Raw genomic sequence first — 15,109 nt, forward strand, 5'->3', positions numbered from 1 at the left:
ATACTGCACTGAACAAAACAATCCCAAATTGTGGACTGTTTGTCTTGACTATATCATTCACCATTGCCAGACATCGACATGACTTGTTGTTTTCATCCTACCATTATAAATTATTAGAGATATACTGACTAGAGGTCGACCGATTATGATTTTTCAACGCCGATACCGATACCGATTATTGGAGGACAAAAAAAGCTGATGCCGATTAATCGGCCGATTAAAAAAATGTATATATATATATATATATGATATATATGATATATATGATGATATACACACACACATTTTTGTAATAATGACAATTGCAACAATACTGAATGAACAATGAACACTTTTATTTTAACTTAATATAATACATAAATAAAATCAATTTAGTCTCAAATAAAATGAGAACATATGTTAAAACGAACCACCAGCTTTCATGGGTCTTCAATATTCCTAGTTAAGTTTTAGGTTGTAGTGCAGAAAGCAGAGCTTGTCTGCATGGTCCCCTGTCAGTCTGCTCCTCCGCGAAACACAGACCTTATTTGAAGTAGATCAAGACATTCTCTATGGAAGACATGAACGGTAAAATAACGAAAGGAACCCCTTTCAAGTGCAGCCGCAAGTTATTACAGGAATTAAAACGAGTCGACTATTTCTCTCTAAACCATATACCTTTGACTATTCCGGAAACTATCCCCTCGAAAACAAAACGTTTATTCCGTTCCGTATTTTATCTAACGGGTGGCATCCATGAGTCTAAATATTCCTGTTACATTGCACAACCTTCAATGTTATGTCATAATTACGTAAAATTCTGGCAAATTAGTTTGCAAAGAGCCAGGCGGCCCAAACTGTTGCATATACCCTGACTCTGCGTGCAATGAACGCAAGAGAAATGACACAATTTCACCTGGTTCATATTGCCTGCTAACCTGGATTTCTTTTAGCTAAATATGCAGGTTTAAAAATATATACTTGTGTATTGATTTTAAGAAAGGCATTGATGTTTATAGTTAAGTACACATTGGAGCAATGACAGTCATTGATTGATTGTTTTTTATAAGATAAGTTTAATGCTAGCTAGCAACTTACCTTAGCTTACTGCATTCGCGTAACAGGCAGGCTCCTCGTGGAGTGCAATGTAATCAGGTGTTAGAGCATTGGACTAGTTAACTGTAAGGATGCAAGATTGGATCCCCCGAGCTGACAAGGTTAAAAATCTGTCGTTCTGCCTCGTTCCTAGGCCGTCATTGAAAATAAGAATGTGTTCTTAACCTTTTGTCAATAGGGGGAGCTGTTAGCACTATTTATTTTTTTACATTTCCAAATTAAACTGCCTCGTACTCAATTCTTGCTCGTACAATATGCATATTATTATTACTATTGGATAGAAAACAATCTCTAGTTTCTAAAACCGTTTGAATTATGTCTGTGGGTGAACCAGAACTCTTTCTACAGCGAAAATCATGACAGGACATGCGAAGGTCAGAAATCTAGGCTCTGTTCTCAGATCAGTTTAAAGCTCTGTGTGTGCCCTATGGGTCGAAATGAACTGCACCCGCCTTCCCCTGGATGTCAGTAACCAATGAGAAGTGGAATGGAGTCTCTACGTATTTCTCAGAGTTTATAAAAGGCCATGGAGTGACATGTCCGTTCTTTTGGACGCTCGTCAAGGCGCAAGAGAGGACATCAGAATGGCATGCTCAAAAGCTCTCGTTATCGGCATAAGATATATCCGTCTGTGATTTAATTCGATATAAGTGTTAGAAACATCATAACGAAGTTATTTTAAACCGATTTATATCAGTTTATGCGAGTATATTGCTATTTTCGGAAGTTTCGTAGTATTGCGCTTTGAGGATTTGGACATGTGTGTGCCACGTAGCTATTGTTAGCTGCTAGTTCCGAAGTTGAAGAGGACGTTTTACAACAAAGCAACGATTCTTTTGGACAAAGGACAACTTGCCCAAGATTCTGATGGAAGCTCGTCCAAAAGTAAGAGCTATTTATGATTTTATTCCGTATTTATGTGGAAAAATGTAAACGCATTTGTCGGCCATTATTGCGGCACTAGTCTGGCTGTAACGCACACTGTATGTCTAGTAACGTTAATTTTAAAAATCTAACTCAGCGGTTGCATTAATAACTAATGCATCTTTCATTAGCTGTCCAACCTGTATTTTTTTTGTCAATCTAATCGATAAATAATCGTAAACTTAGGTGCCTTTCCAAGATGGCGCCGGACAGAATGCATGCCATGTTTTGACTGATTACATTGCATAACCACGATTTGTGATGCTAAATATGCACATTTTCGAACAAACTCTATATGCATTGTGTAATATGATGTTACAGGACTGTCATCTGAAGAATTCTGAGAAGGTTAGTGAAAAAATTCATATATTTTGGTGGTGATAACGTTATCGCTCTTTTTGCCTTGAATCAATGCTGGGGTGATGTTAGCTCATGTGGTATGCTAATATAACGATATATTGTGTTTTCGCTGTAAAACACTTAGAAAATCTGAAATATTGTCTGGATTCACAAGATCTGTGTCTTTCAATTGCTGTACGCTGTGTATTTTTAAGAAATGTTTTATGATGAGTAATTAGGTAATACACGTTGCTCTCTGTAGTTATTCTAGTCGCTTTGGTGAGTTTTGTGATAGTGGCTGCAATGGTAAACTATGATTTATACCTGAAAAATGCAAATTTTTCGAGAAAAACAGATGCTATACCATAAATATGTTATCAGACTGTCATCTTATGAAGTTGTTTCTTGGTTAGTGGCTATATATATCTTTATTTAGTCTAATTAGTGATAGCTACTGATGGAGTAAAAAACTGGTGGAGTAAAAAAATGTGGTGTCTTTTGCTAACGTGGTTAGCTAATAGATTTACATATTGTGTCTTCCCTGTAAAACATTTTAAAAATCAGAAATGATGGCTGGATTCACAAGAAGTGTATCTTTCATCTGGTGTCTTGGACTTGTGATTTAATGATATTTAGATGCTAGTATTTACTTGTGACGCTATGCTAGGCTATGCTAGTCAGCTTTTTTACTGTGGGGGGTGCTCCCGGATCCGGGTTTGGGAGGAACTAGAAGTTAACTGACTTGCCTAGTTAAATTTTATTTTTTATTTTATTTCACCTTTATTTAACCAGGTAGGCTAGTTGAGAACAAGTTCTCATTTGCAACTGCGACCTGGCCAAGATAAAGCATAGCAGTGTGAACAGGCAACAACACAGAGTTACACATGGAGTAAACAATAAACAAGTCAATAACATAGTAGGAAAAAAAAGAAAAAAAAGAGAATCTATATACAATGTGTGCAAAAGGCATGAGGAGGTAGGCAATAAATAGGCCATAGGAGCGAATAATTACAATTTAGCAGATTAACACTGGGGTGATAAATCATCAGATGATCATGTGCAAGTAGAGATACTGGTGTGCAAAAGAGATGAAAAGTAAATAAATAAAAAACAGTATGGGGATGAGGTAGGTAAATTGGGTGGGCTATATACCGATGGACTATGTACAGCTGCAGCGATCGGTTAGCTGCTCAGATAGCAGATGTTTAAAGTTGTTGAGGGAGATAAAAGTCTCCAACTTCAGAGATTTTTGCAATTCGTTCCAGTCGCAGGCAGCAGAGAACTGGAAGGAAAGGCGGCCAAATGAGGTTTTGGCTTTAGGGATGATCAGTGAGATACACCTGCTGGAGCGCGTGCTACGGGTGGGTGTTGCCATCGTGTTTAAAGATTAAATAAAGGTGTAAAAAAATATATATAATAAAATCGGAAAATCGGCGCTCAAAAATACCGATTTCCGATTGTTATGAAAACTTGAAATCGGCCCTAATTAAATCGGCCATTCCGATTAATCGGTCGACCTCTAATACTGACAACTGTGTCTGTTTGTTCTCAGGATCGTCTGACGTTCAGGAGGATCATTGTAAAGAACAACGCGTTGAAGAGGAGACTTTATGAGGAGTTCATTGAATCTCTTCCATTCCTTACGTCACTAGAGGTATCGGTCTATTGTGTTTCTATCTTTATCAGTAGAATTTGTTTTTGTGCACACAAAGTGCATTTTCTCTCTCACATTAGTACAAATACGTCCCTGCAATCCAATCAGTGTGTGCCCTGTTATCCCCAGCTTTCAGATGATGTGTAATTTAAAGTATAGAACGAACTCATCCCTGCAAACCAGTCTTAACAAAGTTTGCCTTTCCTGTTATCCCCAGCTTTCAGAGAGAATGAAAGTAGTGGACGTGCTGTCTTCTAAACCATTCAGCGATGAAGAACAGATCATCTCTCAGGTATTGTTTTCTTCTATTCTATTCTATATGATCATGCCAGGTAATTGCACTTCTTGCAAGTATTTCTTTCATTCTAATGTATTGTTTATTTGCTATTTGAAATACTGTAATGTGTGTTCTGTTGCAGGGTGATCTAGCAGATTGTTTTTATATAGTTGAATCTGGTCAAGTTAGAATCACCATGAAAAGAAGCAGGGTAAGTTTGTCTCTAAGACATTACAGATTTGAATGTATCATACATAGAAATTTAGTTAAGATGGATTTGTGTGATATTTTTTTAATGACATTTTTTTGTGGGATTTTACCCCCTTTTCCCCCCAATTTCGATCTTGTCTCATCGCTGCAGCTCCCCAACGGGCTCGTGAGGTGAAGGTCGAGTCATGCGTCCTCCGAAACATGACCCACCAAACCGCGCTTCTTAACACCTGCCTGCTTAACCTGGAAGCCAGCCGCACCAATGTGTCGGAGGAAACACCGTTCAACTGACGACCGAGGTCAGCCTGCAGGCGCCCGGCCCGCCACAAGGAGTCGCTAGAGTGAGATGAGCCAAGTAAAGCCCCCCCCAGCCAAACCCTCCCCTAACCCGGACGATGCGTCGCCCTATGGGACTCCCGATCACGGCCGGTTGTGATACAGCCCAGGATCGAACCCGGGTCTGTAGTGACGCTTCTAGCACTGCGATGCAGTGCCTTAGACCGCTGCGCCACTCAGGAGGCCATTTGTGGGATATTATGTTGTTTATGTTGCTCTCTTATGTCTTCTCTCTAGACGAAAAAAGACCAAGAGGATGAGGAGGTCGATATAGCCACGTGCTCAAGAGGGCAGTACTTTGGAGAACTGGCTTTGGTCACGAACAAACCCAGAGCTGCTTCAGCTTATGCTGTGGGAAGTGTTAAATGTTTAGGTATACTGCCTTTACTCTGTGGGCTGTGTCTCAAATTTGTATATACTCCTCCGTCCTTGTCCTACATTTTTCTCATATCTCATTAGAGTCTCCTCCAATTCGGTTTGACAGGAATTGGAGAAACAAGGACGGAAGACATAAGGATTTAAGGGCTAATAACGTTTCCAAACACAATCATGACTGTTCTTATTCTTTGTCAATGTGGATCTTTGTCAGATCAGGACCTACATGTGATATAAGTCATCTGTTTAGAGTCATCCCTTCCTGTGTCTGACACCTCTCCTCTTGTGTTTACCAGTTATGGACGTCCAGGCATTTGAGAGGTTGCTGGGCCCCTGCATGGACATCATGAAGAGAAACATTGCAAATTACGAAGAGCAGCTGGTCACGTTGTTTGGAAATAGCACCACTGACATTGAGGGGAAGAACCTATGAAATCCAGAAAGGGTAAAAAGTGAGATGCACTATGATGAAGATGTGAGAAACCAGGATAACACTTTAACTTGACACCCAGCATCATAACACGTTATGACATGGTCATAAACATGTCATAAAAGCTGACATAACATGTAATAACATGGTCATAACACTGTCGTGACCCATATAGTTACACCTGTTGTGACATATATTGCGTTATTCAATGGCTGTTTATGACACCTACATAAGAATGTATTTGTGTTTTTCCCTGCCAAGAAGTTTCCTTTTTTTTTTTTTGTCTCTGTCATATTTTAAATAAATTGCAGAAAATGCACTTTATGACACTGTCATGAAGCATTATGCCCATCCTATGTCACTTTAATCGGGACTAAGAAAATACTCTTTATGGCCCTGTGAAGAAGCATTATGACTATCATAATCATATAAGCCAGATAGGCATATCACGTACATGCCCTTATGTCAGTCATAAATAGGGTGTCTCGTCCTGCTCTTGGAATCTGCTCCTGTATTCATCCCAGTCATTAGCAACAGAGCATTGGGGTAGGTGCATGTCTGACATCAATGTGTGGACAATTACAATCATAATTTAATATGGTCAATTTCATAAAATGTTATATAACATCAACATACTTTTGACAAGTAGGCAATGGTGTAATGGAATGTTTTGCCTTGTGTGGTAGGTTTTGTGGGTTTTAACACTCTTATGTAGGTGTCATAACCAGCCATAAAATAACACAATACATGTCACAACCGGTCTAAATATATGTGTCATGACAGTGTTACAGCTGTTCTGACATAATGACGCTGGGTGTCAAATAAAGTGTTGCCGAAACCAGTGGGTAGAAAGTATTGTTTTCCGTTCTGAAAATGTGAAACAGTATGTTACCATTAGTGATTTAGATAGGGTAAGACAAAATGTGTACGTTTGATTCCAGATGACACAATGGTATGTTTTAAAGGATTTTGTCTGGGAGTAATATTTGTCTTGAAAGGAGGATCCGTGTTAATCCAAAATGTGAATGTTAATTTGTTCTGTCCTCACAACTTTTTCCTCTTAGATTTTCTACAAGTGTGCATTTTATTGAATTTATCACATTTTGACATTTTAAGTCACTGTTTGTATAATGATCACTATAACATTATAGATGATATATAAATTGTCCTTTCAAATATTCTGATATCGTATTTCATCATGTGCCAAAGGCCATTCAAATCCTTGTTAGATTATGATGGTGTCATCATAACTTCACAGTAATTATCGCATTTCACAGTTAAGAGTTTTTTTGTTAATAATTTGATATTCTCATGTTGACGTATCTTTTAGCAAGGGGGACCGTGCATTTAATAGGATACAGAAGGGAACTAGGTCCTTTTGTTTCAACATGGTGGTAAGAACAAACAATCTTGTCATCAGAAAATAAGGGAAAAAGAGATCTTTCTACATCGGAGTATGTAAATTTACTTATGGAAGCAGTAGTCCTTTTATCATTGCAAATGTGTCTCCTCAAACATGTGATTCAACTCCCTGAACATGTCTGTGAACAAACTGTAATACATTATTCACTGTGTGCTTTAAGAAACAGTTAATAATGCCATACTTTTGCACAACAAAATAATCATAGTTTTGTAAGAATATAAATACAGTTGGCTGACCATCTTTGAGCGCTTGAATCCTCTAAGCTGCAGCACTAGACACTGGTTACCATACCGGTAATATGGTATTTGAACCGTTATTGTCTTTAATGAACTAGTTTATTTCCTTGTGTTTCTCATTTTAAATGTACAACATTAATTATTAAATGCAACTGTTCTCGTGTGCCAGTGACACATAATAATATGCAGTTTTTAGCCATGACTTCAAGGACATTGATAATGTGTGTCCAAATGACACCCTATTCCCTACATAATGCACTGCTTTTGACCAGAGCCCTATGGGTCCTGGTCCAAAGTAGTTCACTATATAGGGAATAGGGTGCCATTTGGTACACAATCATAGTTATATTGCATTTATTGCTGTCTACCTCTACATAAATTGCAAACAACATGTACCTTTTGGAAAACGTGCACAATGGTCCCCTGCTTTCTCAATAGCAGCCTCTCTCTCTCTCTCTCTCTCTCTCTCTCTCTCTCTCTCTCTCTCTCTCTCTCTCTCTCTCTCTCTCTCTCTCTCTCTCTCTCTCTCTCTCTCTCTGTCTCTCTCAATTCAACTCAATTCAAAGGGCTTTATTGGCATGAGAAACATATGTTTACATTGCCAAAGCAAGTGAAACAGATAAACAAAAATGAAATAAACAATCAGAAATGAGCAGTAACATTACATTTACAAAAGTTTCAAAAGAATAGAGACATTGAACATGTTATATTATGGCTATGTACAGTGTTGTAACAATGTGCAAATAGTTGAAGTACAAAACTTAAAATAAATAAACTGATAAATATGGGTTGTATTTACAATGATGTTTGTGATTCACTGGTTGCCCTTTTCTTGTGGCAACAAGTCACAAATATTGCTGCTGTGATGGATCACTGTGGTATTTCACCTAATAAAAATGTGATTTGTTTTCCAATTCTTTGTGTAATCTGAAGGAAATATGTGTTTCTAATATGGCAGCCTCTCTCAATAGCAAGGCTGTTCCCACTGAGTCTGTACATAGTCAAAGCTTTTCTTAATTTTGGGCCAGTCACAGTGGCCAGGTATTCTGCCACTGTGTACTCTCTGTTTAGGGCCAAATAGCATTCCAGTTTGCTCAGTTTTTTTATTAATTCTTTCCAATGTGTCAAGTAATGATCTTTTTGTTTTCTCATGATTTGGTTAGGTCTAACTTGGCTTATACAGGAGGTATTTTACTAATTGTTTTTTTAATGGTATAATTCCCCTCTAGCTTTGTGCTGGCAGTGCTGTTGATTTTGTGAAGAAGGTCCACTACAGACTGGGAACTGGATATATCGGAGGAAATCCATTATTATTGGCTATTGTTGGTTATATCTAACTCTTCATTACAATAAAGAACAATTTTGTATTATGAAGCTGCTACGCTCATTTCTTTTAGGTACTACACTCAAGATGACAATATTGGTTAATGGCCAATATTAACTAATTTAAGTATTTGAGTCTCAAACATGAATGTCTAATTGCTGCTGGACTTGTCATGCAGGGCTCCCTTGCTAAATAAAACTCAATGGGACTCCCTCATAAAATTAAGGTTAAAAAAGTAAATAAAGGTTAAAAAAAAGTTAAATATGTTAACATTGCAGTGTATAAAACTTATGGTGAGCATCGAAGGGTGCAAAACTGTATGAAAAAATATAACATTATTGACACCTTGACACCAAATGAATTTTACCCGCTAATATTAATATTTTTGGAGGGAGAGTAGGCTATTTGCTTATAAATAGTGATTTTATCCACCAGTGGTGGAAAAAGTACCCGATTGTCGTACTCAAGTAAAAGTCACCCAGTAAAATACTACTTGAGTAACAGTCTCAAATTATTTGGTTTTAAATGTATGTACTTAAGTATTAAAACTAAATGTAATTGCAAAAATATACTTAAGTATCAAAAGTAAAAGTATGAATCATTTCAAATTCCTTATATTAAGCAAACCTGACAGCACATTTTTTTTGGGGGGGGGGGGGGGGGGGGGGAGATAACCAGGGGCACAGTCCAACACTCAGATATTATTTACATACAAATAATTTGTGTTTAGTGAGTCCTCCAGATCAGAGGAAGGAGAAATGACCAGGGATGTTCAATTGATAAGTGCATAAACCGGACTATTTTCCTTTCCTGCTAATCATTCAAAATGTACTTTGGGTGGAAAATGTATGGAGTAAAAAGTACATTATTTTCTTTAGGAACATAGTGAAGTAAAAGTTATCAAATTTATAAATAGTAAAGTAAAGTACAGATACCCCAAAAAACTACTTAAGTAGTCATTTAAAGTATTTTAACTTTCCATCATCAATTTAAAACTGAGGAAACTCCTGGCTATTGCGGCGATCAATCAACGGTGGAACCTGTGGCCATGGCGCTCCATGTGGGTTCACCCCATCTGATGTCCCGCAGCCAGTATGGAGCGTACCAACATCTGGTGCAGGAGCTGTTCGACGATGTGATGTTCCAGGGCTATTTCAGGCTTGATAAAGCCCAGTTCGATGAGCTGCTGTCCAGGATGGGCATATTGACAAGATATTTGTCCAGCTGAACTTCTCACCATTTGTTAAAGGTAAATATTGTCAATCAATTCTAGAATCCTGACATGTTACTATTGATCAATAAACATATAATGAGTGAGACAATAGCCTATATGAATAGATCAGAACAATAACAAATAACATTGTAACACAAAGTGTTTCAGAATTTACATTGGAAATATTCTTTATGGGATTAATTTACATGAAATGTGTATTGATTACATCTTTGAGGTTACTGATGCTACTGTGGTATTTATGCATTCATTTGTGATGCTATCCTTGATATGATCCTGCTGTTGTCACATGCTACACATGCTCATGTGTGTGCACATGCATCTATCTATCCAATGCTATTATTATTTGGTATAACAGATATTATACTTTAGTAATCCTGTCACACCCTGATCTGTTTCACCGGTCTTTGTGATTTTCTCCACCCCCACTCCAGGTGTCGCCCATCTTCCCCATTATCCCCGGTGTATTTATACTTGTGTTCTGTTTGTCTGTTGCCAGTTCGTTTTGTTCGTCAAGCCTACCAGCGTTTTCCCCCTTGCTTCTGTCTTTTCTGCCTGCCGCCCTGTACCTTGTCCCACTACCCTGGACTATTGATCGCTGCCTGCCCTGACCCTGAGACTGGCTGCCGTTCTGTACATTTTGGACTGACCTGGATTACTGATCTCTGTCTGCCCTGGACCTGTCATTTTCCCTGCACCCTGTTCTAGTAATACACTTTTGAAACTTCGACACTGTCTGCATCTGGGTCTTCACTGAAACGTGATAAATCCACAATGACCTGGTGATGTTTAAATGTCTAATAATGACATTATCTTCCATATTCCTACAGATACCTTGCAACTGGAGATTCCTTCAATGCGATTGCCTACAGTTACCATGTAGGGCATTGCGCGGTTGGGTGCATCGTCGTGAGTGGGAATTCATGCCTGTCCCAACCAAGGACGACTGGAGAGCCATCGCTGCTCACTTTGAAGAAGGGCGTAACTTTACTCATTATCTGGGAACAGTGAATGTCAAGTATGTGGTCCTGCAAGCACACCCAAATTCCGGTTCCCTGTTCCACAACTACAAGGGGAAATTCTCCATTGTCCTCTTGGCGGATATGGATGCCAATTACCTCTTGGATGTCGGCAGCTACGGGAGGACGAGTGAGGGAGGCACTCTGGCCAACTCTGCCTTTGGTCATGGCTTAAGACATGGCACCCTCGACCTCCCTGAAGACAGCTGTGTTCCTGGAGCAAAGCACCGGGGACCCCAGACCCATAGGAGACAAGGCCTTTCCTCTCCGGAGAAACCTCATGCGGCCCTTCCCTGGAGCAAACATCCCTAGGAGGAACAGGGTCTTCAATTACCGCCTCACCCGAGCCAGGCTGACCGTCGAGTGCACCTTCAGCATTCTTGTGTCCCAGTAGTGGATGTACTGGCGAGTCATCGGGGTCCACCCTGCTAACGCAGAGGCATGTGTGAAGTCTACTTGTGTCCTGCATAACTTCATGAGGACCAGGAGGGGACCATAAAATAACATGATGCTCACCGATGATGTCATTGGAAACACTTATCTTCCTCTATCTTTTTTTCCACAGAACATAGAAACGTGCTGTAGTTGGAGATGAAGATGATGAATACAAAGTTGAACAATTTTGCAATAAAATAGTATTCTTCCATTTACTAAGCTATGTCAATTGCAGTTAAACAAATCTCAGTTTCTCTCCCTTTGATTGAATTCCTTCTCAGGTGAGGGTGCTGTTCAGGTACGGGTAATGTCTGCACAAAAACAAAACAGGCTCTTTTAAGAGTCACCCATATTTAAAAAAAATAAAAAAAACAATTAGACATCCTATAACGCACACCTACACACTTGTGTATCAATCTGATTGATTGATTGTGTTGTGCAGTAAGCAGGCTCAGGTGTATAACTGTGGCTCCTTCCACCTTCAAAGAATAGGCATGGAGAACAGTAATACACTTCCATTATTTCTATTTATATAACTACGCTATATTGTTTGTCCTCATGTGTCTGTGCATGTTTTTCAGTATAAAGTACTCTGCAGCCACTTAGTGTAGACACCAGGTGAGACCACACACACAGATTCCTGTTGAACATTGTCCCTTTAAGTACCTTATTAAATCAATAACAGTCTCTCTCCTTCACTTCATCCCTCTCGCCCCTTCTCCCTAAATCATATAGGTTATATCAGCTGTGTAGGTAAACCCCTCTTGCATCTGAACTGGCTGACACATAGAGGGCACAGCATGATCAGAGGTGAGAGGTCACTTGGTCAGGTCCACTTGAAGTATTATTAAAGAGATGCTTTACATTGAAATACAGATAGAGATGCAGTAGTCCCAGAGTTAATGATACAAAGTAAGTTTTGCATTTCACCTCCTGATGATTATGATGACTGACAGTGTGAGAATTTAAAAAACACAAGACTTAATCATGCTCTCTCTCTCTCCATCTGTCTCCTGTCTGCAGGTATGTGTTGATGCGAGAGAGGGTGCCAACCCCCAGTCCCGTCATCACCATCTCACCCGCTCTTAACTTCTTATGGCTGGGGGCAGTATTGAGTAGCTTGGATGAATAAGGTGCCCAGAGTAAACTGCCTGCTCCTCAGTCCCAGTTGCTAATATATGCATATTATTAGTATATTTGGATAGAAAACACTCTGAAGTTTCTAAAACTGTTTGAATGATGTGTGAGTATAACAGAACTCATATGGCAGACAAAAACCTGAGAAAAAATCCAACCAGGAAGTGGGAAATCTGAGGTTGGTCGATTTTCAACTTAGCCCCTATTGAAGATACAGTGGGATATTGGTCATGTTGCACTTCCTAAGGCTTCCACTAGATGTCAACCGTCTTTAGAAACTTGTTTGAGGCTTCTACTGTAAAGGGGGGCTGAATGAGAGGGGATTAAGTCAGAGGTCTGGCAGAGTGCCAGGACCTGGTCATGCGCATTCACGTGAGAGGTAGCTCCCGTTCCATTTGCTTTTTCTGAAGACAAAGGAATTCTCCGGTTGGAACATTATTGAAGGTGTATGTTAAAAACATCCTAAAGATTGATTCTATACATTGTTTGACATGTTTCTACGGACTGTAACGGAACTTTTTGACATTTCGTCTGCAACTAGTGAACGCGCTTCGTGAGTTTTGATTTGTTTACCAAATGCGCAAATGCGCTATTTGGACCTAAATGATGGACATTATCGAACAAATCAAACATTTATTGTGGAACTGGGATTCCTGGGAGTGCATTCTGATGAAGATCATCAAAGGTAAGTGAATATCTATAATGTTATTTCTGACTTCTGTTGACTGCACAATATGGCGGATATCTTTTTGTCTTGATTGGGTTCTGAGCGCCGACCTCAGATTATTGCTTGGTTTGCTTTTTCCGTAAAGCTTTTTTGAAATCTGACACAGCGGTTGCATTAAGGAGAAGTGGATCTAAAATTCCATGTATAACACTTGTATCTTTGATCAACGTTTATTATGAGTATTTCTGGAAATTGATGTGGCTCTCTGCAAAATCACCGGATGTTTTTGGAACTACTGAACATAACGCGGCAATGTATACTGAGATTTTTTTATATAAATATGAACTTTATCGAACAAAACATACATGTATTGTGTAACATGAAGTCCTATGAGTGTCATCTGATGAAGATCATCAAAGGTTAGCGATTCATTTTATCTCTATTTCTGCTTTTTGTGACTCTTGTCTTTGGCTGGAAAAATGGCTGTGTTTTTCTGTGATTTGGCGGTGACCTAACATAATCGTTTGTGGTGCTTTCGCTGTAAAGCCTTTTTGAAATCGGACACTGTGGTGGGATTAACAACAAGATTACCTTTAAAATGGTATAAGATACTTGTATGTTTGAGGAATTTTAATTATGAGATTTCTGTTGTTTGAATTTGGCGCCCTGCACTTTCACTGACTGTTGTCATATCGATCCCCAGCCATAAGAAGTTGATAACCTTTGGGCCAACTGGGGGCCCAAGGCTGTTAGGAGACACAGCTAGAGATACTATTATGTAATTGTTATGAACTGAGAGAATATTAGGGTAGCACTGTAATTAATTTATCATATGCTGTCTTCCCTGCTCTTCTGTTCTTATCTCTTTCCCTTTCTGTCTTTTACACTCTTTCTTACACCTCTCTACCCACCTCCTCTTTCTTCCTGTCTTTATAATGCACACCAGATGTATGTTAAATAACAGATTTAACTTGTATTTAGAATATAATATTCAAATTATACTATTATAATGCATGTATTATGTATTTTTAACACTTGGATAATGAACTTCTTGCAATAAAGTGTTTCAAATTCTCTACTGGTTGAAATTAAATATCTAATTTGATGAAATACTACACCTATCCTGTGTCCTCAGATCATTGCAGATGAAGAGAGTTTGATATAGAGATTAACCAGTTTTAGAGTATGTACATGATGCATAGGAATTGTTGTGTACTGTTTTTAAAATTATGTTTCTGTATATATTAATTACAAATCAGCCTTTAACTACTTAAATCAGGTTTCTAGTCTATTGCATAGTTACAATGTGTAACCATTGATGTCCCAGGACCAGTATTAGTAAACACTGTTGAAGTGTATAAATGTAATACATACATGCAGACACAGCATCATTCAAATAATGGAGTTTGATAATCCTGGTATTGGATATGACTGGAAAAAAATGTCTCAGAATTTCATACCTGAACCACACCTATATTTGCCAAGGTAGAGTACATGATCAGTGAATATATTAAATGTACAGGCTACAATGTGGGGGATCTCATGCTTGGTAATGATTGGTAATATAGAACTTGCATCCTTGGCACAATAAAGTTATATTATTTTCTACTCCATAGGCTTCATTAATGCCATTCAGACTCTTTTGAAGTCAATACAACAGGCTATGATAGCTGAGGTTCATAGCTAGATTCTGAACTAATATTTATACCAAACGTTTTAGGGTCCATACACAGATCGGCTACATAGCTAGCTACACAATCATAGGCATACAGGTATTTTTATACTCCACTACACAATAAGCAAGAAAATAGTTAGCTAGATACGTTACTTCAGCTGCATTGCATGAGAAATATCAAGGCAAGCTGTCAAAATTGAACATTCAATTAGCAGTAAATGCTTTACCTAGCTAGATTTTTTACATCCACTGTTTCACAAGACGACAGCCTGGTTTGCTGGATTTCTCAGGAGTCCCGAAAACATTAAACCACATAAATTAC

At 38.6% G+C, this 15,109-nt stretch overlaps 1 protein-coding gene across 1 annotated transcript in view; it reads left to right on the forward strand.

Moving 5' to 3' along the window:
- The window catches only part of LOC139540396 (cAMP-dependent protein kinase type II-beta regulatory subunit-like), a 32,196-nt gene extending 23,523 nt beyond the window's left edge, over positions 1 to 8,673 (forward strand). The window contains exons 7-11 of the mRNA XM_071344191.1: positions 3,911 to 4,012; positions 4,230 to 4,304; positions 4,432 to 4,500; positions 5,073 to 5,208; positions 5,507 to 8,673. Of these exons, the coding sequence (XP_071200292.1) occupies positions 3,911 to 4,012; positions 4,230 to 4,304; positions 4,432 to 4,500; positions 5,073 to 5,208; positions 5,507 to 5,643 (519 nt within the window). The 3' untranslated portion in view covers positions 5,644 to 8,673. The remainder of the gene's footprint in view (positions 1 to 3,910; positions 4,013 to 4,229; positions 4,305 to 4,431; positions 4,501 to 5,072; positions 5,209 to 5,506) is intronic.
- The last annotated feature ends 6,436 nt before the right edge of the window (positions 8,674 to 15,109 follow it).

This window comes from Salvelinus alpinus, chromosome 15 (genome assembly GCF_045679555.1).
Source record: "Salvelinus alpinus chromosome 15, SLU_Salpinus.1, whole genome shotgun sequence".
Classification (NCBI taxonomy): domain Eukaryota; kingdom Metazoa; phylum Chordata; class Actinopteri; order Salmoniformes; family Salmonidae; genus Salvelinus; species Salvelinus alpinus.